The 26,206-nt window shown below is 38.2% G+C and overlaps 4 protein-coding genes across 4 annotated transcripts; 2 read left to right on the top strand and 2 right to left on the bottom strand.

Moving 5' to 3' along the window:
- Window positions 1–52: 52 nt before the first annotated feature.
- On the bottom strand, window positions 53–4,355 carry rad52 (RAD52 homolog, DNA repair protein). The gene is made up of 11 exons (XM_077210881.1): window positions 3,764–4,355; window positions 3,513–3,614; window positions 3,305–3,398; window positions 3,106–3,173; window positions 2,908–3,026; window positions 2,211–2,286; window positions 1,846–2,120; window positions 1,578–1,765; window positions 1,384–1,461; window positions 632–877; window positions 53–318 (listed from the first exon to the last, which is right to left on the bottom strand). Exons 1-11 carry the CDS (start codon window positions 3,827–3,829, stop codon window positions 254–256), a joined length of 1,377 nt encoding a protein of 458 aa, XP_077066996.1. The 5' UTR covers window positions 3,830–4,355; the 3' UTR covers window positions 53–253.
- A 1,797-nt stretch (window positions 4,356–6,152) lies between these two features.
- Window positions 6,153–19,430, top strand: prr5a (proline rich 5a (renal)). Its single transcript, XM_077210873.1, has 10 exons — window positions 6,153–6,674; window positions 9,736–9,913; window positions 14,016–14,126; window positions 14,210–14,290; window positions 14,906–14,954; window positions 15,066–15,123; window positions 15,236–15,327; window positions 15,413–15,553; window positions 15,805–15,943; window positions 16,997–19,430. The coding sequence occupies exons 2-10, from the start codon at window positions 9,753–9,755 to the stop codon at window positions 17,533–17,535; spliced, it is 1,371 nt and encodes a 456-aa protein (XP_077066988.1). The 5' UTR covers window positions 6,153–6,674; window positions 9,736–9,752; the 3' UTR covers window positions 17,536–19,430.
- Window positions 19,431–19,934: 504 nt separating this feature from the next.
- On the top strand, window positions 19,935–21,965 carry fbxl14a (F-box and leucine-rich repeat protein 14a). The gene is made up of 2 exons (XM_077210874.1): window positions 19,935–20,011; window positions 20,155–21,965. The coding sequence occupies exon 2, from the start codon at window positions 20,201–20,203 to the stop codon at window positions 21,434–21,436; it is 1,236 nt and encodes a 411-aa protein (XP_077066989.1). The 5' UTR covers window positions 19,935–20,011; window positions 20,155–20,200; the 3' UTR covers window positions 21,437–21,965.
- Window positions 21,966–23,099: 1,134 nt separating this feature from the next.
- Window positions 23,100–25,983, bottom strand: chrm2b (cholinergic receptor, muscarinic 2b). Its single transcript, XM_077209912.1, has 2 exons — window positions 25,161–25,983; window positions 23,100–23,677 (listed from the first exon to the last, which is right to left on the bottom strand). Exons 1-2 carry the CDS (start codon window positions 25,981–25,983, stop codon window positions 23,100–23,102), a joined length of 1,401 nt encoding a protein of 466 aa, XP_077066027.1.
- Between the last annotated feature and the right edge of the window lie 223 nt (window positions 25,984–26,206).

The following is a 26,206-nucleotide window of genomic DNA, read 5'->3' as shown; positions in this document are numbered from 1 at the left end:
TAGTTTATTCCCTGTTGTCAGCTACCAACAGTAAAATAACGTGGAAATACGGTTTCAATGCTTTCCACAGACTTTTATTCTCCAAAAATCAGCTTAAAACTGTCCTGCTTATGTTTTCATATTTTACAAATTAGGTTTATCAGTCAAAAACAGACCACGTGACAAACATTTATTAGTTTTTCATATTCACAAATTAGTTAAAAAAAACAAATCTAAATAAAAACAAGATTTTCTAAAAGAAAAATAGTCAAATTCATTGTGGCTCCAGTTTTCGTTTCTTCATCATCTGGCCGTGTCTGTATGGGCTCTGTTGTCCACCTTCATTAAAAATGACAACATCATTACCATAATTAAATAATTACCATATAGCCATAATTAAAAGAAGCTAAAGTAATTTTCTCTTAATGAACAGGCAAAGTCAACAAGCAAGCACAGGCTGGTTCAAGAATTGTGGGCCACACACTGCCAGCTCTGAGAGTGTTAAGTCCCTGGCTATTTATATTAATTGGGACATGTGATGTTTGCATGAGTGAAGAGGCAAAAACCAGAACTGGGCATGCATATACTTGCCTTCTACAAAGTTTTTGTCAATGAGCATTTATTTATTAAGTGAACATGTGTCAGATTGTACCTGCTCCTGCTGTAGTTCTCATCTCAGAGGACCTGAATTGGCCATATCCTCCCTGGCCTTGAGGAACAACATGCCCCTGAGGTTGAGCCGGTGGTCTCAAGTACTGGGCTCTCTGCGGGGTCTTGCTGCGTGTCATCATCTTGTGTTGGCTCGGCGTGGTGGGACGAGGAGGTTCTGTGGAGCCTGCTGCAGGATCTTCAAGAATATCAATGCCATCCAGGGTGAAGTTCCATAATTCTGGGTCATCTGAGAAGTGAGACATTTTTATATATTTTATAATCGAACAGCCTTGTTCCTGTATTAAAACCTTGAGTTTTTCTTTAGAATAGTGAGATCTATTAAATGAAGAAAAAAAAAATTCTGTAATTTTAAACCCCTTAAAAAAACTTTAAATATAAAGGAATAATAAAGAAAATTAAATGGATATACTGGCCATGCTTGAGTCAAAATGGAGGATTGGTAGTTTAAGCTTCAAAGATGTTTTACTTTTTTTTTTGTTTAATATTGCTTCAAAGCAGGGTTTTCAAATTGTGTGAAGCCAAGAACCCCCAAATATGAATATCTTACAAATTACCCCTTCCTAAAATATAAAGTCAGCCAAATGGTTTTAATACACAAGAACAGGTTGTAAGAATAAATCTTTGTTTTTTTCAGACCAGTGAAACTGCAATAATGTAAATGTTGAAACATCTTTATTACATATATTTTAAGATATGTTACCAATGACACTTTTTCTTGAAAATATTCCTTACCAGCCAGATACTCCTCCTGTTTAGTGGTGGTCAGGTGTCCGTTTGGTGTACTGTGGTTAACAGGACCTACAGCCTGTCCTAAAACGATAAACCCACTGATGGACAACGCTACACACCTGACACTCCTGCAGGTGAAAGGCTTAAATGTTTTATACTCATGGCTAAAACATGAACCCTTAAATTTTCCATCACACCTTGCTCAGACTGCAGCGCCGCTTCCGTGCAAGCGTTTGATGGCTTGCTTTTCTGTTCCTGTAGCAACTTCTTTGCCTCCATTTCCTGTCTGAACTTTAGCTGCAGCTGCTGCTGTCTCAGCTTCCTCTGCTGCTTGGAGTCCAGTGCAGGATCAGACGAGGACAGGTCAGCCGTGTCAGCTGCTGACCTAACAACATGAGAGTAGCAGATTTATCACAAGCGCAGATGGCTAGTGTTGTAGTCGAAGTTAGCACCAAATAAATTCACCTTGAGATGTTGGCCCTGTTTTCAGAATCCTGGTGAGCTGATATGTTGCCAGAATGTGCTGTCGTGTTTGTCAATGAAGTCCTGGATCCGGTGCCGCTCTCATGCCCTCCTCGTACAGGGCGACTTCCCATTCGCTCAAAAGGGATATTGGCTGGTTCCGCCGGTTTGATAAATTCCCTGCTGTTGGCTCGGGCCAGGCTGTCGAACCTGGCCTTCTCCACGGACGGCTCGCCATCACAGCGTTTGGTTTTGTCCGGGTCTAAAGGAGGAGGTGGCTGCGATGACAGGAAATACAACGTATTTCAGGTACATGCATTAAGTGAAATGAGTCACAAATTTGGCAAATGTTTAAGATGACTTCTTACCTGCTTTGGTATTTTATTGATGGCTATGAGATACTCCTTATTCAGAATACAGTTTCCAAGCGCGTTTCCAAAACACCTTATGGTAAAATAAAATTGTGTAAGGTGTGCTGGACAGTCAGCCAGTAAATTATATAATAATAATAAATCTGGACAGGGTGATCGGGAGCCTGTTGAGAAGTGGAAGGGGTTTTATATCACCTATTTAAATATATTCTCCTACTTATTATATAGCTTCTTATCAAATAAATACATTTATGGACATGAAACGAGTTCAAATCATTTTATCAGGCTAGATATACATTATATTAAAAAATTGCTGGATTTTCAGCAATATTACTCCAGTATTCAGTGTCACGTGATCCTTCAGAAATCATTATAATATGCTGATTTGATTATCAAGAAATATTTATTATCATTTATGTCGAAAACAGTTGTGCCGCTTAATATTTTTTTTAACACCGTGATACATTTTTTTCAGGATTCACTAATGAATAGAAAGTTCAAAAGAACAGCATTTATTTGAAATAGAAATGTTTTATAATATTATAAATGCCTTTGCTGTCACTTTTGATCCATTTTGAATAAATCCTTGCTGAATAAAAGTACTATTTTGATTAAAAATATTGACCACAGAATGCCACAAATGACTGCTCAGAATCAAGTATATATATATATATATAAAGGCAGAAATAATTACTTGAGTGCTCGTTTCAGTCCATCTGTGACGGCTTCTTTTCTTGCTTTTTCCAGTGACAGAGCTTTGGATTTGAGGCCTTCGCTCACCCCATAACCTACATCCTCATGGAACGAGCCATCCTATGGAAAAGACATAGAAGAAACAGAATGGTACATGCATGCTCCTCACAATGCTGCTTTATCCCATCAGAGTGCTTACCTTCAATTGGACCTTCACAAAGGCGCTGACTCCAACATAAAACTTCCCATTGATAAGGTCTACAAAATCTGTAACACAAGATTGACCACACCCCCTTTCAAAAACAAGCATCAACCTGATTTAAATGCAGCATAAATTTGAGAATCTGTGCCCGTCTTGATGACAAAACACATCAGTGCAAATGTGAGGGTGTCCTTACCGACATTTTGCTGAGATATTGAGTGCGACCATCCATTATATCCAAACATTTCATTGGCAAGGCTTATAACTTTGTGACCTTCGATATAGCACACCTGCGAAATCAAGGCAAATGTCAAAAAATCTGGAAAACAGCAAGATCATCAACTATATATTAAATATGCAAGGCTAAATATTGATAAGTGTACAAGAAGCACATTAATTCCGACCTTTTGTCCTCCTCCAGCCTGTCTGGAGCTGATATATTCAGGCCCGAGTTTCTGCCGCAGAGCATTCTGGACTGCCTGGTACTCCTCTGCAGTGTATGCATACTACAACAAACATCAAGTTACAAATGCATTCTAAACTCCGGAAATATTTTTATAATATATTATGAAGTGTGCCACACTTGTAGGTGTAGTGTGTAGGTCTTCACATGACCATAACAAAGTGTTAAAGACTGTCCCCTAAAAAGACACACCTGACCAAAGCATGTGCCGGTTGCATGAGGTTTCCTCTCCTCTTGCCCCCCACTGCAGTGATCCATGTGTGTTTTCTGATCGCCAAGTCTCAAAAGCCGTCAATATTCTCTTTTAAACGATGTTGAATATGTATAATGTGAGTGGAGGTCGCTAAACTGTAACAACAGGAAGTCTGACACAACATTACGCGCTAGTGTACGCCCATAGTGCGCTTCCATCTATCTACCCCACTTTCTGTCGACGGGTCGACACATTTAACTGGTAAGCGTTTAGTCAATGTTTCTACGGGAAGGTTCTAATGTAAAAACCGGACGCCGAACGGTAGAATCCTCTGGTCTTGGTTGAGCGTTTGAAAATTCCCGCCGCAGCAACACAACCACGTTTACGCCGGCCCGCCCACACGCACGCACGTACGTACGTACGTAATACGTCATAAAGACGGGGAGAAATTCAGTAATTGTAGTAACTTAGAGTTAAAGTCCCCATAAAATCAAAATTTACGTTTTTTGGCTTTTAGATTTATGTTAGCTTTACTGTTATCTATAAGATAGTCTACTCTATAAAACAATGACAAAATTCGCATTTAGAAGCATTCAATAGGCTCTCAGTTCCGCCAATATACATCAAGGATTTTGATTCTCTGCACTTCAGCTTCTCATCAGATTTTCTGTCCAATCAAATGCTCTCTAGAATCTAAGGAAATCTGTCACTTGCAAATGTTTTAACTATGATTTTGACTATGATAGGTGTGAAAACAATTAAATTATTAAATGAAATCATACTCACAATGTTTCACAATTTCTTTAAAAATGCATTGATTTGTTATGAAAAAAGAATACTATTGAACATTTGCATTTGAAATTACAACTTTTTAATGTATAGAAACAACATTCAAAACGAATACAATCTGAATCTGAACTACATAATAGAACCCATATTAAAGAAAAATAAATAACTGAAGGGATTAAACTGGTCCCTCTTTTTCTCTCTTCTTTATTGCCATGTTATGGTTATAACCAGCATGAACTATCTCACTAGTTATGTTATGTATAACTAGCATTTGAACTTACCCTATATATAAGTATTAAATGTCCAAATATTTGTTATTATTTCGATAATATCCATGTTATCTGTTCGTATTTTTATTCATGCAATTTTTCATATTATTATTATCATCTGGCCCAGCTCTCCATGCTGCCCACCCCAATCTGTCAGTGGGTCACCAGCTTTCTGACAGATTGGCAGCAGCTATTGAAAGTCTGCTTACATACAGGAGGTTAAACAACTGATTTTCTGGTGCAGTCACAACAACCTGGAGCTGAACACACTCAAAACAGTGGAGATGATAGTGGACTTCAGGAGCAACCTCCATGCTCTCCCCCCATTCACCATCATGAACAGCACTGGAAGCAGTGGAGTCAATCAGGTTCCTGCACAACCATTTTTAAGGACCTGAAGTAGGACACTCACATTGACTCAGCTAGCCAGCTGAAGAAGGTCGACCTGCCACAGGAACTTCATAGTGAAAAAGCTGAGGAAGTTCAACCTGCCACAGAAGCTGCTGAGTCAGTTCTACTCAGCAGTCATTGAGTCTGTTCTATAGCCTACACTTCAATAACTGTCTGGTTTGGATCAGCTACCAAATAAGAAATAAATAATCACAACGTGTAAACTCGTAATTTTCTTATAATAATAATAATAATCTTGTAGCATGTGGCTGCTGTACCACCTGACCACTGCAGATTTAAAGCGTGTTCGACTTGAAGCCGCGCTGTGTGCAGACCGATCGGTGTATGACATCAAACTACAGCGAGAGTGATTCGAAAGCATATGGAGCTTTATTTACGGTAATTATGACATGGTGTGAACGCAGCGTAACTCCCACATCTCAAAAAAAATCTAATCAATAGCCGATGCGAACTTGTCCCTTTTTTTGGGATAATCTGTTACACTCAGATACATCACAATACAGAAAAAAAGATCTGTCGCTACTTCTATTTCATCGCATCTTTAAATTCGGTCACCAAAAAGATTTGTTCACTGTTCAGTGGCCCTTTCTGCCAGAATAAATTGTCAAATAGGCTACATTTATTTTTGTGTGGTATGAATATATGATGCACTGAATCATTCGCTCAACATATTCATTAAAAACACTGTAATAATAACTCTATAATAATAAGTCTTATTGTTCTTTTTTATTTTTAAAATACAAATTCTAAAAAATAAAAATAAAAATCCAGATGCAAACTATTACTAAGTATCCTTCCGTTTGGCCATGTATCAATAGCAGATTTTATTTTTCAAAATCAATTTATTTAAATTCACTCCGCCCCTTTAAGATAAACCACTGGTGTGCTAAATTATATCCCTGTCACCGTCAACTCAGCAGGGATTTCCTAAATCTAAAATAGGGATCCGAATAAAGATTGCAGTCTGGTAGCATCACTCAGTGACTGATTGCATTAAATATGGATTGTATTATGGCTTCCTGCTGAGCTCTTAATTTGAGCTCTTAAAGCGAAATGGGAATATAATTTCCTTTATTAATGTTTATTCAATGTTAGAATATCAACCCTAAAAATTATACGTTACATTGTAACGTCTCTCCGCTTTGTTTCAAGAATATCTCGACCCTTCGCACAATGGCGCGTACGCACGAGCTCGGGCGTGAACGCGCCCAGTCTGGACTCCCGTCTGGTCAGACAGTCTGCAACTCGGGAAGCGAATAGGAGGGGCGAGTATTGGGGATGCCACGGGAATGATCCATTAACCCCGCATAAACCCACATCCGCATTTATGGATTAGTTTCTCCAGAAGTGTAGAGCGTCATATGTATTGCTTCCGTCCTCATTGAAGTTACTTAAATATCCCTGACTGCTCTTATTCACTTTGCACGCGGAACACATGACGGTGAGTTGAAACATTGTTACTGCACTACTGTTTGCGTGGAGTGTTTTGTGCTATATTGCGTTTTATCCTGGATGAATGGTGCATTGTTGCGCTGTTTGTCAATAACAAAAGTGCCATGATCACCATTAGGTACATTGAGTACCCAGTGCGTCAATCCCGAAATGAATAACTTATAGTTACGGATGGAATATGTAATCAATAGAAATTGATGCATTGTAACACGGTCAGTTGAGTTGTTTGATTCGTATCGAGTTTTAACAGCGATATCTGTTAGTCCAGGGTGGGAAGTGATGCTCTTCCTCTCAAATAGCCTTCTCGGGTTTACCCAGACGTCGACGTTTTACCGTCCCTTTTACCTGTCTGCACTTTAGAAAGGGAAATGGACTCCTCCTGTAATACATCGTGGCTCGTGTCGTGTCCTGGCACGTTCAGTGAACAAAGGGAAACTGACATGATGCTTCAGGGAAAGTGAAACATATAAAGCAAAGTCACATATTTAGGTCGAGGATGTTGAGATGCGTGTGTCTCTTTTAAGAGCTCATAAAAAGCTATTACGGCCGCCTGAACAAATGATGACAGCCTGATGCAAGAAGTCTTTTGTTGTAGTAGCCTATTTTCTTTTGCGACGCTTCCCCAATCATCCTGTAGGGGGCGCGGGTTGAATTGTGTTGCTGAGGAACACATGGAGAATGACATGAACAACGTAAACAAGCACATCGATCCATTTAACACAGCCGAACAGAATAAAACTGACATTTCAAAATTTTCAGCAGAATAATGGTTAACAAAGAGTAGGCTATGTCTTTACTTTAGCTGTCTTATATGAATTGGTTATAACATGACCTCATAATCTATTCTAGACTGTTTACCAAATGCATGCATCTGGGATTTGTGAAATTTAAGGGGCTAGTTCACCGAAAATTGAAAATATATTTTTTTATTTACCCTCATCTCGTTTCAATAATCTTTATTACTTTATTTCTTCTGCAGAACACAAAATGTCGATTTTTAAAAAATGTGTCACTAAGCCGCTATTTTCTTTGCATTTACAATGCATGGAGACCGGAGCTTCAAAAATGATTTTGAGAACCGGATCAGTCCTATTCGTGAACAGATTCAGATGGATCAACCGATTCGTTAAAACTATCCGATTCTAAATAAAGATTATTTAACTGCTTCCCAATTCAGAGGCTGCATCCTTCGAAGAGCACATTCAAAGGCCGATTGCTTCACTGCTGTGCGAGGAAGGCTGTCCCAATTGACCCTTCGCTAAGCCCCGCCCTCCTTAGTTACTGTTGCAACGCCTGTCAAGCTTTCGCGTCTAGCACATCTATTACAGTGTGTATGCACCGGTGTCAGACAAATCCACGACATAATATGCAACCGATTAGAGAATAATTTAATAAAAATTGAAGCTAAAGCCTAACGTTATAGTCGCAGCAGCAGCGCCTCTACACTGACCATTCAAATGGGAAACACACAAATCGAGGGACAGCTATGTTCGTGCACAGCAGGGTAAGTGAAATGTGAAAATAATCTAATAATTATAAATCAAACAGTTTATCCATAAATCTTGTGGAATATCACTAACACCGGGAGAGCCGCGATCGGATTGGGTTAAAGTTACTCAGTCAGGGGTAGTAGGCCGTCGATTAACAAAATGCTGCAATATATTTTAAAGTATGTCAGTGAGCCTCCGTCTTGTCTTTAAACGTCTTATTTTACGTTAAAACGTGCATTATGAACAAAGAACGATAATTATTTCCAACTTCCAAGCAATACTCTATGTGTTTTTGTTAATCCTGTCGACATTTAGTTGTGAATTGGGTCTCCAACACTGCTTGATCCACGCACATCATTTCTCCCCTTGGCTTTTACATTTCCAGGAAGGAAAAAAATTACACTCCCCCGTCCAAACTTTTAGGATACCGGGTATCAGATTTGCACAATCCATACGCACAACGCTTCGTCATGTTTCCCTCGCTCGAAAGCTTGCCAGACCTCCCGCGCCTAGTTACGGTTGCTAAGACACGATTGGCCAGTGGCGGTTTTCGGGCGTGGCTTAGCGAAGGGTCAATTCGAAGGCTCCTTCAGATGTGTCTTTCTTCCTTCGTTTCCCGAGAAATGAAGGATACAACAGATGAATCCTTCGTGGTCTTGGCTACCCAATATTTATTGCGCGCATGTGACGACAGTATTTTTTTTAGATAAATTGTCCAATTACACTTTAAACTTAAGTATTATTGGGGTTCAACTTACTCAAATATCTATTGATACAAATGTAAAAATAAAATTAAAAACTTTAAAGCGGTTTAATTGTTGACTTATATCTTACTAAAATGTGATCATATATAGCCTAGTTTATACTCTATTATATACAGAAATGGACCTTGGTGAACAAATTTAGAGAGTTTGTGAACCCTGTTTTGCGGTCGTCGACGGCAGCTGTCACTGTTGCTAGGTGACAATAACAGTCCTCCTTCACTGCATTCGAAGGCGTGGCTTTTGAAATCCGAGTCCTTTGAAGGATGCAGCCTCTGAATTGGGACACAGCCACTGAATCAGGCATGGCTAGTTCTCTCATGAACATTAGATAGTGATGCCTGTTATTGAACTAATGATCTTTTTTTCATGAATCTGACTGATCTGATTCTAGAGTTTGACTCAGTTGCAGTTAACAGCTCACTGAAGGGAAAGAATTTCAGTGAATAACTGCTTAAATTTCAGTCTGTTTTTAACACAAAGCAATTGTAATCAAGAGGAATATGGCGGAATATGGCGCCAAGTTGTATGAACCTAGTTTATGATTCATGTTTGGTTTTTTTTTTGCATCCTTTTGGAAGTTTCAGTTAATTGTAATTTCTTGGAAAAGAGCGACCAGTACACAATAGAAATTATTTTGTGTTCTTCAGAAGAAAATAAAGCAAATAATACATATTTGGAACAACATGAGGGAGAGTAAATGATAACAGAACAGAACTATCCCTTTAAAGATGTAAGTAGTAGCAAACACCACAACCCTCTCTCATTTTGTTTATTTCTTCATTCTCTTGTGTTGAAGGACCAGAGATGTTCTGAATGAAAGGAGGATCTGACAGCCTTTCGATAACAATGCTGGAGAACTTGAGCGGAGCCCACATTGATCGACCCGTCCCTAGATCATCTACGTTCAGCTTCTCTGCCCTGTTTGCTCTGCCACACCATCTTCACATGGATGGGAGCAGTCATCCATTCAGGAGGTACAAGTGATGTTGTGAACGGAACTATTAACACACTCACATCCTGCTATACATACTCATATCCTGTTATTTGTTTATGATTCCTGTGTTTTCCCTTGTTACTTATACCCGAAATGAGCCATATTTAAAGCAAGTCTCACAATGTGTGACATTCATCAATTTACTATGCTGAGGGACCCATTTTGTGTACATTTATTTAGCATCAGTATGATGCCACAGGAGACATGACATAATATAGATTACTCAGTTCCAGGAACCAGACCGATATTAATGTAAGTTCAATGAGTTCAGTCAGGACCAGTGGGAAATGGATTACATTTTCCAGGCTAAAGTCAATAGAGAACAGTCAAAACGGCAGCAAATAATGTACATGATATGAAAATCATAGTTTGTATTTTGTAATTGTAATTGGTTCTTATATAAATACATAATAATAATAATATTTTATTAAAATTTTATATTAGGAAAATATGATTATTTATTTATTCGACTTTTATTTTTTAATTTTCCGAAAAATCTACTTTTTCAAACTTCTAGAAATGATTTTCTGAATTCAAGTTGATTTGTCAAACAGTTCTTGAATAGCATGCAAACTTTGGCATCAAGTACTCGGATGGACATGAAAAAATGGACATGAGGCTGTATCTCCGCAACGAAACTTGGTATCTATAATCGTAAGCATGACTTGAGTATGCAGTGCAGTGTACTGCACTCTTTCAATTTGGTACCCCATGCCGAGTTGGACGATTTCAATTTGGCCGTTTTGGGTGTCGGCCATTTTGAATTTTGTCGTAAAATCCTATATTCAGGGCTCTCAAGTCTCACGCATTGGGCTTGAGACACACGCATTTCAACCCGTTCACACGCTCATACGCCACACCGTGTATTTCTCACGCTGAGGAGTAAGGGAACTTGTCTCGCTATACAATTAATGGACGGAAGGCAAACGGAGGGAAATTCTCTGCCGAGTTTATAGCATCTGTCTCGAGTTATACAGAGTTAACCCTTTCACACGTAAGTTTAAAATATTCTAACTGACCCCCCAGCGTGAGTTTTTCAAGGAGACCGTTATTTAGAACTTGTCACTTTAATGTTTCCATGGTGACGCGTCATTGCTTGTCACGTGACACAGCGCAACCACAACACAGCGCTGAATGAATGATGATCTGCTTTTATGTAATTTTTCCTTTATTATTAAAAATATACACAAATGTATTAGCTATAGCATGAAACACTGATATTCCGATTGCCAAATATGTGCTAGTGGATGTGTTTTGTTGTTTAAACACCTTTATAACGATCGCGTTAGTTGAGCTGTATGCGCAATGGGCGGCGCCATGTTAAGTTTGTTTCACAGTTCAGAGAATCGGATCTGTTGGATTTACAACATGTCAATTCCTCCACTTCTCACGAAATACATGAAAGTAAGTGGCCGGTGAACTGGGAGAAGAATAGGATAAAATGTAAAGCTACTTACACAATGTGTATCTGATATGAATAAAAGTGTTGTCTTATTATAATGGAAAGGATTATTATTGCCGCTTCCATAGACATCAGTGTGTATTTTACAAACTCAAAATCATTGTTTTGCTAGTACTTTAAGTGTCTGAAACCTAAAATAAACATTATGTGGTTGAAAACACTCAATAGTTGTGATATATGACAGCACTGAGTCCGTCCTTTTCTGGCTCAGCACCAGTCAACGTGCGAAAGCACGTTTGAATTTAGCAGTTGATCACGTGATGCACTGACCGTTCTAATCACACCGGTGTGATCGTACGCTCCAGGGACCAGCCAAGACTGATCACACCGGTGTGATCGTACGTGCGAAAGGGTTAAATGCTAGCTACCAGCCAATCAGAAATTTGAATTAGTTGTTTCCGGGTAAATTATGTGTTCCCGCTGCAAGCTCGTTCGTTACTAGACACGCGCACACACGGAGTGGAAGTTGAAAGAGCAAGATCTGATGAATGCGGTTTGCGGACATCTTCATTTATTTTTTTATTTTTTTTTGCATTTTGATTTTACGACTCCTGGACGATATCTCTTGCCTGTGATCAAAGACAGTGAGAGCTGATGATGAGGAGTATAGCCAAATCCGTGCTAAATTATTTTTGATGCATTCAAAAACTCTCCAACTGCTTTTAAAGGGGTCATCGGATGCAAAATACACTTTTATATGGAATTTGCAAATAAATGTGTCTTTGCAGTGTGTGGACATAATCACCATGCAATGAAAAAAATCCATTCACGTATTTTTATCCTCAAAAAGCCAAAAAGTTGTTGCTCATTATCATTTAAAGCAGGGGTGTCAAACTCAGTTCCTGGAGGGCCACAGCCCTGCAGAGTTTAGCTTCAACTCTAATTAAACACACCTGATCCAGCTAATCAAGTCCTTCAGGCTTATTTAAAAACTACAGGTATGTGTGTTGGAGCTGATTGGAACTAAACTCTGCAGGGCTGTGGCCCTCCAGGAATTGAGTTTGACACCCCTGATTTAAAGAGACATGCACCGAAACGGGTCACTGTGAACAGAGCTGTTTTATAAGAGGTAAAAAAGGGTGTTGTTTTACACAACCATTGAGAAATTTTAACCAAAGTATGTTACAAACTTTACATGAAGACCCAAAAGAATCATACCAACTTGTGGAAAATGGGCATCCGATGACCCCTGTAAAGGTGACCGGTTTGGGTCTTGACATACATGCTCAGGGCAAGTTGTTATGACACAATGTTATGTACATTGAGCACTGATGTTCAGCTGGCTTGTTTGGGGTCAAATTTATTTTTATTTTTCAATAAATTTGTATTTTTTAAATATAACTATTTATTTTATTTGGATGAATGTCTTTTTATCAGATTTAACAATTGTTATAATTTCCATTTGTGCTGGTCAATTATGAACAATAGGCAAAATTGAACTGCTAGCAAAAATTTAAGCGAATTTGGTTGGGTCGAGGGACCGCTGCTGCAAATATTTGGGTGGCTCCTCCCCTAAATCTCACTCTAAACTTTTGATAAAACTTGAGAGCCCTGCTATATTTTACGAAGGCATTGGCGTATCGTTACAAAACTTGGTATGAGTCTTCGGCACAATGCCCTGAAGGTACTCACAAGGTTTTAGGGCAGCGCCACCTTGTGGTCAACAATTATAACAAAATTAAAACTAAATGAAAAAATTCGAATGGCTTTTGATTAGTTTTGCCCATTTTATTTGATTGATTCTCTGAGTCATACCTAGAACATAGATACCAATTTTTCCATAGTCGGCTGTAATTCCTGTCTACCATTTTGTCCTTCTTAAAAAATCTACTTTTTCATACTCCTAGACCATGCAGAGAACATAGATACCAATTCTGCCATAGGCAGCCAAACTTCCTGTCTGCCATTTTGATTTTCTTTTTTACAAAAAACTTTTTGGAAATCCTCGTCGACTATTTGTCGTTTTCACCAAATTTGGATGTATAACATATATAATTTGGAATATAATCTATATTTTATTATACAAAATAGGACATTATTATCCTATTTTTAATTTTTAATTATACATATATAAATATCGGAATAATATGGTAATATTAATATAAAATAATAATAATATAAAAAATAAATATATTCTATAAGATATATTATATACAAAATATATAGTCTATTTTTTATCATCATCTTGGCACAAATAATACGTTTCAGTGCTTAGAAAAGTAATACCACTCACCTCAACAAACCTCATGATTTGAAGTATTTTAAAACCTCACACTGCGAGTGTGAAAGAAAGGAGTTTTTGTGTTGCATAACTATTAAACAAGATTGGTTTGTGTGTGTGTGTGTGTGTGTGTGTGTGTCTGTGTGTGTGTGTGTGTGTGTGTGTGTGTGTGTGTGTGTGTGTGTGTGTGTGTGTGTGTGTGTGTGTGTGTGTGTGTGACAGAGAGAGACTGAAGAAAAGGATAGGAATGTAATGTTAGGAGGAAGGAAATTGATTTCTCAACAGCAAAACAGTAGTTTCCTCCCCTTCCACGTCTCTAGCTGCATCTTTCTAGCTCCTCCCCTTCTCTCACTTGTTGTTGTGGTTCTGAACTAACTGTAGTGTGTTTTTAACCATGAGGACTCTGTACCGCTTAAAGTTGGTGAGTTCTCCAAATCTGAGTCAGCTGGGGAAAAATGAAAAGGCTTCATTGGAGGAGAGAGGATCAGGCCCTAATGCCACATGGAACAGGTTAGTGCGTGTTTTGTGCCCAGCACATGTCCATAAGTGTCATAAACTGAGATGTAATTTCACGTCTGTGCTATTTGTTGCAGCATTCACAACGCAGTTATTGCTGTATTTCAAAAGAAAGGACTGGCAGACAATGAACTCTATACGCTTAATGAAGGCGTGAGGTGAGGCAAAACAACATTGAATGTTTTGTAACAGCATACTGATCTTTTGTTCCTTTTTATACATTTTTGTGAATTATTTATTTAGCTATAATGGTAACTGTTAGCAGTGTGTGAAATGTAGACTTTAACACACTGTCAGCTGTGATCTGAGGCTTCACATTATCAGCACAGAACAGTTGTGAGAGGACGCAGAGCCTCAGTCCGCTATTATGTAACTATTACAAGACATTTTTTAAAGCAATAGCATCCCAAATAAGGAAAACATACCCACATCATATTTCACCCCAAAATCAAGAATAAAAAATAAAAAAATATATATTTTACATAAAAGGGCTTTTTACACTTGAAATAGTAAACCCTGAGTCATTCTAAACCGAATTCTTGGTTATCATTATAAAGAAAACTAAGCTTAATTTTTGTACCATTATTATTATTTTGCATTGGATTTGTAATAATATTCTATATGTCATAAATAAGAACACCCCTCATTTTCATTACTGTAATGCACCTGCATTGTTTTACTATTAGGTTTGGTTGTGATTCTGATTATTTTCTATGCATGTCTCTCATGAAACATTTGTTAACTTGTTTACGATATTATATATTTTTTATCAGGCAGCTATTGAAAACAGAGCTGGGCTCGTTCTTTACTGAATACCTCCAGGTGAGAAAATGTTTTAAAAAATCAGTTTTTCCAGAGATGTGTTTGTTCTAATATAAACTCTTTTTTTTTTTTTTAAATAAACTATTTCCTCCCTTTTTCCCTCATTATAAGAATCAACTTTTAACAAAAGGCATGGTCATTTTGCGGGACAAAATAAGGTTTTATGAAGGTATACCATCCCATTTTAACAACACAAAACACATGTACAGAATTGCAACATTACACAGCATTTCACTTGGTACACAAACAACACAATCTGTTTCTCGTCTTGCTGAAAATAGGTCAGAAGTTATTGGACTCTTTGGCTGAGACATGGGACTTTTTCTTTTGCGATGTTCTCAATATGCTTCAAGCCATCTTCCACCCAGTACAGGTACTGTCCAGTCATTCAGCGAAAAAGCTTGTCAGACATCAGATACAGCAGTGGTGTGTGAATCTGTGTGTGTGTTCATGTTCAGGGGAAGGAGCCGTCGGTGCGTCAGCTGGCCCTGCTGCACTTTCGAAACACCATCACCCTTAACGTCAAGCTAGAGGAGGCTCTATCCAGACCACGAGCCCGTGTCCCTCCCTCCATCGTCCAGATGCTTTTGGTGTTACAGGTACACATTAACTGCAAGCACTACCTTTTCACAATCCTCTCAGATAACGTGAAGGTTCCAGACATCCCGTCATGAGCTGCACCCAGAAATGATATCATAGTGACTTCAAGACAGGTCATTTGTGATGTTGTGAGCGATTGTGTCATATAGAGCGAGACATTAATCATAAGCCTTGTGTGTCTCAACTAGAACGTCTGTAAAAGGGACAGTCAAAGTGAAACTCCTAAATGTGTCATCTTCACGTCTTACAGGGGGTTCATGAATCCAAAGGTGTGAGTGATGAATACCTGAAGCTGGAGTCTCTGATTCAGAAGGTGGTGTCTCCGTACCTCAGCACGCAGGGACTGTGTTCACATGAGTGTGGCGCATCTCACTGCTCATGTGTGATTGGTGAGAGAGCATTACAGACACGACATTAAGTCTGGTTTCTTTCTGAAGTAAAGAACTTCACTGGATAGTTCACACAATATAAAAAGGCAGCAGTATATAGGGAAAAAAATACACCACTGTTCAAGTGTTTGGGTTCAGTAAGAATTTTTAATGTTTTTGAAAGTCTCTTATGCTTACCAAGTCTGCATTTATTATTTTTTAAAATCTAAAATACAGTGATTTAAAAAAAATTTAAATAACTATTTTCCATTTGAATGTTTAAAAATGTAATTTATTCCTGTGATGCAAAGCTGAATTTTCAGCATCATTACTTCAGTTCTCAGTGTCACATGATCATTCAGAAATCATTCTGATATGCTGATTTGCTGCTCAAGAAACATTGTTGAAAATTATGGAAAAAATAAATGTTTGTATGTTATCATGGAAATACAGAAAAAGTATGATAAATCATTATATTTAGAGATTAAAAAAAATATGTTAGGTAAAAAGGTGGATGAATTTAGTACGACTCCTTTACACGGTGTGAGATTAAGCTCAAAATATTAAGCTTGATATCATTTGTTAAATTCAAAATAATATCTGGAAAGTATTTACTTTGTATTTGTTTCTTTTTTCTACACACTGATAGAATACGGTTAATTGTATAAACCTAAGATAAATATTTTTAATTCAATTATTTGTAAATAGGTAACAGTGGCTAGGAGAAACTCCATAAAAAGAATACAGAAATACATGTTTTTCTATATTTATATTACTGTTAAAAATTAGGGCTGTCAGTAGAATAAAATTATTGTGATTAATCTCATGAATTACAGCAAAAGCATATTGAAAACGTAATATCAAATTTGATAAATTTGAAAAAACTTGCATACAATTTTGCATTTAATAAATAGGTGAACTGTCCCTTTAAAGATCTTGCAATTATGTTCTCCACCCATAATCTTTTGCTCTGATCATATGTGATTCAACCACTGATATTTTAATTAAGTCAGAACGGTACTACTCCAGTAAAAAAGCAGTACATCATTACCAATTTCTTGAAAATCTTTCCAGAGAGGCGTTTGCAGTATTGCTGGTCCAAGTCTGCAGACCTGCCCTCCACTAACCCGGTAGTGCGCTCTAAGAGTTACAACATCCCCATGCTGACCCCCGTGGCCGAGTACGACTCCGAAGTGAGCTCTGTGGGCAGCGTGGGCATCCGGCGCCACTCCGCATGCGATGTCACTTCCTGCATAGAGCACCAGGGCTATTCGGCCCTGTCTGTGGGAATAGAGACCAGCTCGACCCCCAGACTCTCACTGGATCATGAGCTCACCCTGTCCGGTGTGGTGCGAGGGGCCACGGGACAGCCCGCTCTAATTCCTCCGCCTGTCTTCATCCACTCCTCCGCGGGGTGTCTGCACGCACCGGACGCCCAGGTGGCTTCATCCAATGTGGACAAAGGCCTTCCGTCACCCCCGAGCTGCTCCTCCAGTCCGGAGACCATTGTAATGCAGGGGCTGGACTCACTGGAATCGGATCCTGATGGAATCTTCATCGACTTTTCCCATTGCCGCTCCGATTCTTTTGGAACAAGCAGGAAAACTAGCTGATGGAATGAATTGCTGTGAAGAATCCATTTCAAATAATTGATTATAAACTACTACTTTTCTGTGAACTTGTGTGAAGTAGCTCTGTACGTTATGTATTTTTTTAACTGGAATTTTTTCCAGGTTTGCGCAAAAGCCAAGGCTGCTTTGTGGAAAAATGGGAGAGGACTTCATTTAAAGCAATTGTTTTTATTATCTTCTAAACCTGTGAATTTTTCTTCATAGTTTTTCTTTGATAATACGTGAAATGTGTCCATTTTAATTAATATGCATTTTACTGTCTCTCATTTTATGTTTAAAGCTGCAGTCACATTTTCTGCTGTTTGGCGGGTGCAAAATCCAGTCATTTCAATAGGAATCCATCTCTACATTATTGATAATAGACAATTGGCCTTTTTAGCTCCCAAAATGTGACTGCACCTAAAGTGAGCTTCACTTAACGTTTTGTGTTATGAGGTGACAGTATCACTAAATGTAGAAATCTCTTCCATTACTGTTACTCTTGATCTCATGCACTATTTATTGTCATAGGGCTTTTAAAAACTACATTTAGTGCTTATAAATCATTGCAAATCTAACCTGCACTCTTAATGGTATAAAATTAAATTTATCTCTCAATTTGTGAGAATAACTATTGCTAATGACAATACATTGCAGAACATTGTACGTTCTCAAGCTTGTTGCTATTTTATGTGATGATTATGAGCTGCCAGAGAGCAAACAGGGTTTGCTAATTGAATGTGTTAACAAAAACTCCGTTTTAGCTAGTTGATAAAATAGTACAAATACAGAAAAAAATGGTGTTAGATGAGACTGAAACAGAAAATGTCTCATTGGCTATAATATGCTATTTTATAAGGTAATTTTATATAACATTTACTTAATTTAAAAAGACTATTGTCTGATTTCTTTAGAATTGATTAGTTAATTTAATCGGTTAAATAGCCGTAAGCATAATTGGATAAATGTATATTCTAGAATAGAATATATGAAAAATAATAAGGTAAAGAGTTGTTATTTTTTTGTTGTTATTTTTGTTTCTCTTATGTATGGAACCTTTTTGACTTAGGTTATAAATTGATCGATTTCTCTGTAGTTTTATAGAAAGAAATTGAGCATAGATTTTTACACAAGGAACATTTTTAGAATTTTAAAAGGTTTACAGTGGTACTTTAATACCTTGCACTGTCATTTCTGAAGTCTGTGCTTTGTTTCATACTGAATTTGTTATCAGCTTTCATGTGTGCTGCTGTGGGCAACCTCAACAAGACTGAATTTGTAGTAAAATACGTTTATGCTTCATGTTTATGACTGTTTCAAAGTACAATAATATGGCTCGATTTTATACGGGTCAGGCTCATATATCATTGTTTGTCTTTCTAGATTTTGTTATAATTTACTTTAATTACTCTTTCGTTAAGATGAGCAGGTTTGCATAGGAAATAAGCGTGGAAAACTAGATAACTGGAGCTTGTATTTGTTTACGTCCGGTAACGTTGAGCCGGAAGCAAGATTTAATTCGTGAATGAATCGTTCTTTTGAACCGAATCTTTTCAATAAGTTGAAACCATTTTTTACAGTCTATGGTTGAAACGCTTCATAAACCAACAACTCGCCAATTCACTGAACCGAGACCCGTTGAAATCCCAATTAGCAGAAAACAGATTGCCTACGAGCTCAAATAAGCATTTTGAGTGAAACGAGGATTTGAATCAAAGTTACTTTAGTACCTAAATATAAGATATGAGACAGATTTTTTTCTCACACAAAACAGATTTTTTGATTATATCTTCTAAATGTGCCATAACCTTTTAAACTACGAGACGTAAATTATTTTGTATCGTTTTTTTTTTAGCTGAATGTCTGGTTTTATGAATAAAAATGAATTCAAAATGTGATTTTTATGTTTCATAAATGTAAAATGTCTGACAATACGCGCATTTTAAAAGGATTCCGTACGGAAGTATTTGCGCCTTGACGTAAAGCTTCTATCAGTTTTGTGAACCAATTCTTTGAAACTGCTCAAAAGAATCGATTCGGTGAAACGAGTCGGACATCCCATCACGAATGGGGGTGTTGTTGTCGTTTTAAATAAACACAATTTGAATTAATTTGAGAAAATGCAATGCCTTATATGTTTTTAAATAAAAATATTATTTTCATATACGCTTCAGACATTTTGAACATAAACTTATGGTGTTTTTCATACAATAAAAACAGTCCGGAGAATAGTCAACCTCCCCGTTCTGAAAGGATGAAGACAAAGGCTACCGGAAACCGGACTCCATAGTTTTCGTCAAATGGCTGGTTTGTATTCATGCGAAATCGTTGGTTTTCTCCAACCATAAACGTTTCGTTTTTCAAAGTATTTTCGGCTAGCTTTTTCATGGATTTACATTTATGTTTACTAAACATGTGTCGCGATCTGGAAACAGCCGTTACTAAGACCTGGCGGTGCAAATACAGCGTCTACTCCGACGTAAGCTGGCTATTCCAAGCGAATGAATCTCACACCAAGTTTTAAATGCAACAAAGCGCGGTCGTTTTTTATTTTTGTTGTACGTTTACTTCGTTCTGACATTTCTCCCGGTATTTTGTTTTACATGCGGTCCTCGCCGGCAGAATTACAGAATACTAACTTCGCTAAGCTAACGAGCTGCTCTTAGAAATGGAGATCCACATCTCGAGCCTTTTCCCGGAGATCTTAGCGATGATTTTCAACTACCTGGACGTTAAAGGCAAAGGCAGAGTCGCGCAAGTGTGCACGGCATGGAGAGACGCCTCGTACCACAAATCAGTCTGGAGGGGAGTTGAAGCCAAACTCCATCTGAGAAGAGCAAACCCATCACTCTTCCCCAGCCTCCAAACCAGAGGGATCAAGAAAGTCCAGATCCTCAGCCTGAGACGCAGCCTCAGCTATGTTATTCAGGGCATGCCCAACATCGAGAGCCTTAACTTGAGTGGATGCTACAACCTAACAGATAACGGCCTCGGTCATGCTTTCGTGCAGGACATCCCCTCATTGAGGATCCTCAACCTCAGCCTTTGCAAACAGATCACCGATTCCAGCTTGGGCAGGATTGCACAGTATCTAAAGAACTTAGAACTGTTGGATCTCGGTGGGTGTAGTAACATCACCAACACGGGGTTGTTGCTCATCGCTTGGGGCCTTCATAACCTCAAAAGCCTGAACTTGAGAAGCTGCCGGCACGTTTCGGACGTGGGCATCGGGCACCTGGCCGGCATGACGCGCAGCGCCGCGGAGGGATGCTTGAGTTTGGAGCATCTAACCTTGCAGGACTGTCAGAAACTCACTGATCTGTCACTCAAGCACATTTCCAAGGGCCTCAACAAGCTGAAAGTCCTGAACTTAAGCTTCTGCGGCGGAATTTCCGACGCCGGCATGATCCACCTTTCACACATGACCCAACTCTGGACACTTAACTTGCGCTCCTGCGATAACATCAGCGATACAGGCATCATGCATCTTTCCATGGGCGCTTTGAGGCTGTACGGGCTGGACGTGTCGTTTTGCGACAAAGTGGGCGACCAGAGCCTGGCTTACATCGCGCAGGGCCTGTACCAGCTCAAATCCCTGTCGCTTTGCTCGTGTCACATCAGCGACGACGGGATCAACAGGATGGTCCGGCAGATGCACGAACTGAAGACGTTGAACATCGGCCAGTGCGTCCGAATCACGGACAAGGGCCTCGAGCTCATTGCGGATCATCTGACGCAGCTGACCGGGATCGACCTGTACGGCTGTACCAAAATAACCAAAAGGGGACTAGAGAGAATCACGCAGCTGCCCTGCCTTAAGGTGTTGAACTTGGGACTTTGGCAAATGACCGAGGTCAAGGGTTTAGGAGACGCCTCTGAGATCCTGCCCTGCTACGCCTCGTAACGTTTACGCTACCTCAGTGTCGCCAGTGATGTCTTGTTTTTCTAGAGACGTGTATTATATTATTCAGTCGCACCATGTACTTTGTTACTAAGCCTGTTTGGAAAAGGGGCTTGATGTAGTTCAAATTGAATCAGCAATAAAACACTGAACAGCCTTCCTAATGGTATAGACTGAATTATGATGGTTCCCTTGAATGCCTTTGTTTTTCTGTACTTTGTTTTAGAGCCTCAAATTGAGGTAAAATGTCTTTTATTATCATTTCCACTGACAAACGCATTTTGTCACTGCCTTTAAGTATTTATCCTGAAATACCAGCAAATGGAGAGAGAAAAAAAGTTTACCATGTGTGTGGACAAGGACGGAAAACTTGCTTGTTCGTTTTATGTGATTCCTCCCTGGTAAAATGAAACATATGCAATTTAAACTTTGTTTAAAAAAAAAAAAAGAGGCCAGTTTGCTTGTTAAAGACCTACAAGATGTCTGTTTATTTTCCTATAAATGATTAAAGCTAAAATTGTTTTTAACTAAATTGTTTTCCTGTTATTATTTTTATATTTCATCATGTTCTACAACACTCATTACATTTGTTTTGCATTCGATTTTTCCATAATTCCACACTTTTTATTTTTCCCACCACACAGATTAATAAACATCTAAAAAGTGCATGTATATACACATAAAATAATATATTGAAGGTGTATGTACATTTAATTGCAAGTAAAAATGCTTATTTCTACATAATCACATACATGCAAGCACAGAATTATCACAGTAAGTCCAATTTTACAAACGTAGAATATTGCACCAGCTAGAAATTCAAATTTCTATAAAATGCTTTTTAAAGTATTTCTTTAAAAATTGTAATGACAAATAGCTGTAAAAGAGATTTAGTAGTCAAAAGATGGTGAATCCTAAAATACTAATATAATAATGAAACACCATTATCAGCTTAAATGACAGGAAAATTAAATCATTGATATGTAGAGAACTATTATTTATATATACATATATATATATATTACATTTATAACATATAAATGTTATGCATATATACACATATTTACAACATTATAAATATATTTATACACACACACATATATATATAAATATAATTTTACAAATAGTTTTAGGCTACATTTACATTACAAAAGGTGAATTGATTACTTTTGATTTTGAATTTAATGCATCAAAATACTGATAATGCTTAATAACGACTTAATAATGCAAGAAATACAACACTATTGAACTGTTCACTTCTTTTCCATAGTCCTTATAATAATTTAGCAGCTAAAATAACATTTGAATGTTTCAACAGTTTGGCCTAGCCTGGTATTTTTTCAAACCCATGAATAGACCTTATTCAGAGCAGCGCCATGACAGGTCTGAAAGTGAGGCTGTGAGGGATAGACTTGCTGTGTTTTTAGTGGGATCCACTGTAAAAACCTGTATAAAGCCCCTAAATCACTTATCATTTTCCACAGCTCATGTTGTCAGTTTTTTTGTCTACTGAAATTTCTTGGAAAGATCTTTTTTCATTTCAGTTTCATTCGCAAAACAATCCAAAAACTCACTGAAACCCACTGAAGAAATATGCCTCACAGCCTGAATCAAAGATGGCTTTGCAGTGAATAAGGTCTATCCACACCAGCAGATATTCTCTGTCTCATTGTTTTCTGCTGGCATGAATATTCCTGTACTTGCATGTCAGCAGCTGTTTGAAGGTGTTCTTGAAGGTGACATTGCAAAGGGCATAGCAAGCGGGGTTAACCGTACTGTTTATGTAGCAGAGCCAGTAGCCAAAAGTCCACATTGTGTTTGGAACACAGGCAGAGCAAAAAGTGTTGATGAGTACCATGACATTGTAGGGAGTCCATGTGACTGCAAACGCCACCAGAATGGCCATAATGGTCCTTGTTACCTTCTTCTCCCGCGAGGATAAACTCTTCCTCTTCTGAGACCGTGGCATGAGAATCTTCTGCGACACCAGACTCAGCCTTTCCTTCCCGTTGGTCATGTCCTGACCTCCGTTGTTGGGTTTATAGTTGTCTTGCGGGTCCTTTTGGGATGTTGTTCTGAAGCAGGTGAATCTGACCCAACTTCCTGTGGTCAGCAGAGCTGATTGGGTCTGACGGCTTCTAATGTCACCGTTAGTGCTTATAGATACGGCCTCCTCGTCCCGCTGGTGTGAAGAAGCGACCACACTTCCAGATATAGAGTCATTCTCACTCTCCCGCTCTTCTCCTGCAGGTGGGTACAATATATTTTCAGTGAGATCTTAGATGATGACAAGATTGAACTATATTTGGTTCAGATAACTGGAGGGAAAAACCATACTTGTGTTTGACTGAATACGGTCTGCTGCCAAGCTCCAAAAAAGACCATAAAACTAGTTCATATGTCTCAGCAGATTCAATTGCTTTTTCTTTTTTCTCACATAAAGCTGCTTACGATATAAGTGCACTTATATATATAAAATTTGAGTGAACAAAACATTTTTTTTTAGATTAGATAATTAGTTAATGTTTTATTGTTAAGATTGATTATTTCCAACACATTTACTAATATTACTGTCAGATATCATAAGATATTAGAGATTACTCAATACAATAAAAAAGAAAGAAATGCATGCAAACACACACACATATATATATTTCATCAAGGATCGGATGCATTCAATTGATCAATAGTGTCAGTGAACACATAATATTACAAAAGATTTTAAGATAAATGCTTTAATAAATGCTGTTCATTGAACTTTCTATTCATCAAAGAATCCTTGAAAAATCACCATTTCCACAAAAATATTAAGCATCGCAACTTTTGATGATAATAAGAAATGTTTCTTGAGCAGCAAATCATCATATTAGAATACTTTCTGAGGGATCATGAGACACTGAAGACTGGAGTAATGATGCTGAAAATTCAGCTTTGAAAACACAGGAATAAATTACATTTTAAAATATATTAAAATAGAAACAGATTTAGAAAATAGAAAATGTTTACAGTATTTTTAATTAAATAAATACAGCCTTGGTGAGAATAAAAGACTTCTTTCAAAAAAAAAAATATGAATGTTTTCACAGGTACTGTATATATATATATATATATATATATATATATATATTTATTTATTTATATTTATATATATAAACTAAAAAAAAAAATTCTGTAGGTATATATATCTAAAACACTTTCGAAATAAGCAGATGTGTTTTATTAACTCAATTTAATGTTATTTGACAAATAAAAAAAATTATTTTATTTGCAAAAACATGTTGACTTAATGATAAGCCTAAATTCAATCTGTTCATCATATAAAGCGATCAAGTCTCTTCAGAAAATTTTTTCTAAACCGCTCAATGCATATGAATTAGTTTTATGATATGATATATTTTGCTATAAATTTATGAGGGACGGAAATCTCTCAGATTTCATTAAAATATCTTCATTTGTGTTACGAACATGAACAAAAGTCTTTCAGGTTTGGAACGACATGAGGGTGAGAGGTTAATGACAGAACATTTGGGGTGAATTAACCCTTTAGACAATAACACTTCATCAAAAGGTTTGGAAACTCCTCGTATAGACTATTTTTATGCTTCTCTTTTGTCTTTTTCGGAGCTCGGGCCCCCGTTCTCAATATGTACATTGTATAAAGTGCAGTGTGAACATTCTCCAAAAAAATCTCCCATTGTGTTCATTGGAAGAAAAAACTAATACGAACCTGTAGTGGCATCTGAAGCACTCTGTCTGCGTGGAATCATTTCCTCTCCTCCTTGGATTGACTTCCTCTCCTTATTGCTTTCAGTTGTGGGTCCAGCCTGGCCTCCATCATTACTGACTCTAGTAATTCTCCGATTGTCTCTGCATCGGACACGACTGCGGCTGGCTTTAGAGATCTGCCAGTACAGTACGGTCATAGTGACGACCGGCAGGTAGAAGGCAGCGATGGCGGTGCCGAAGGTGACCGTAGCATTGGAGAAAAACTGGATGTAGCACTCGCCTTCAGGAACCGTCCGGCTGCCCGTGATGAACTGCCAGAACAGGATGGCTGGAGCCCAGAGAATGAACGACAGGATCCAAGCTGCTGCGATCATCATGCCTGCCATCTTGTGGGTCCTTTTGACCGGGTAGCTGAGAGGTTTGGTGACGCAGAAATATCGGTCGAAGCTGATAATGAGGAGGTTCATAACAGAGGCGTTGCTCATCACGTAGTCCAGAGCCAACCAGAGGTCACAGACCAAAGCTCCTAAAGGCCAGTGGCCAGTCACAATGTACACGGTGTAGAGGTTCATTGAGAAAACACCAATGAACAGGTCGGCACATGCTAGACTGAACAGGAAATAGTTGTTGACCGTCTGGAGGTTCCTGTTGACCTTGATAGAGAGCATGACCAGCACGTTGCCAATGATTGTGATCAGGCTTAAAGTGCTCAGTCCGAGAATGACGAGAACAAGCTCGACTTGTGTGAATGGACTGTTTAGGAAAAAGTTAGTCTTGTTAGCATGGCTGGGGTTTGGAGAAAGAGTTAAGTTGGAAGTATCCATCTTTCCTTGTCACAGGACATCCACATCAGAACCTAAGGGTAGGAAAAAAGGTGTAAAATTACCAATATTAACTGATGTGCTTTTACCTGAGGATGGCCCGAAAGACTGGAGCAACTACATAGCATTGGGATAAAATGCATTTAGAGCACCTCAGAAATGGGATAAAACCACTCAATACCCTGGCAACTTTTATCACAGTTACTTTTGGAGTCATAAATATGTA

Source organism: Siphateles boraxobius, unplaced genomic scaffold, assembly GCF_051911475.1.
Source record: "Siphateles boraxobius isolate OS27281-9 unplaced genomic scaffold, OSU_SipBor_1 65, whole genome shotgun sequence".
Taxonomy (NCBI): Eukaryota; Metazoa; Chordata; class Actinopteri; order Cypriniformes; family Leuciscidae; genus Siphateles; species Siphateles boraxobius.
Note: the sequence above shows the minus strand (reverse complement) of the source record. Positions and strands in the feature narration are given on the sequence as shown.

Coding starts and splice junctions, on each gene's coding strand:
- rad52 (XM_077210881.1), bottom strand. CDS start 3,829: ATGGATCACTGCAGTGGGGGGCAAGAGGAGAGGAAACCTCATGCAACC. Junction 3,399..3,512: donor AGGCTGGAGGAGGACAAAAG/GTCGGAATTAAT, acceptor TTGATTTCGCAG/GTGTGCTATATCGAAGGTCA. Junction 878..1,383: donor ACAGGAGGAGTATCTGGCTG/GTAAGGAATATT, acceptor CTCACTTCTCAG/ATGACCCAGAATTATGGAAC.
- prr5a (XM_077210873.1), top strand. CDS start 9,753: ATGAAAGGAGGATCTGACAGCCTTTCGATAACAATGCTGGAGAACTTG. Junction 14,291..14,905: donor ACGCTTAATGAAGGCGTGAG/GTGAGGCAAAAC, acceptor ATTTTTTATCAG/GCAGCTATTGAAAACAGAGC. Junction 14,955..15,065: donor TCTTTACTGAATACCTCCAG/GTGAGAAAATGT, acceptor CCTCATTATAAG/AATCAACTTTTAACAAAAGG.
- fbxl14a (XM_077210874.1), top strand. CDS start 20,201: ATGGAGATCCACATCTCGAGCCTTTTCCCGGAGATCTTAGCGATGATT.
- chrm2b (XM_077209912.1), bottom strand. CDS start 25,983: ATGGATACTTCCAACTTAACTCTTTCTCCAAACCCCAGCCATGCTAAC. Junction 23,678..25,160: donor TGCTTCAGATGCCACTACAG/GTTCGTATTAGT, acceptor ACCCACCTGCAG/GAGAAGAGCGGGAGAGTGAG.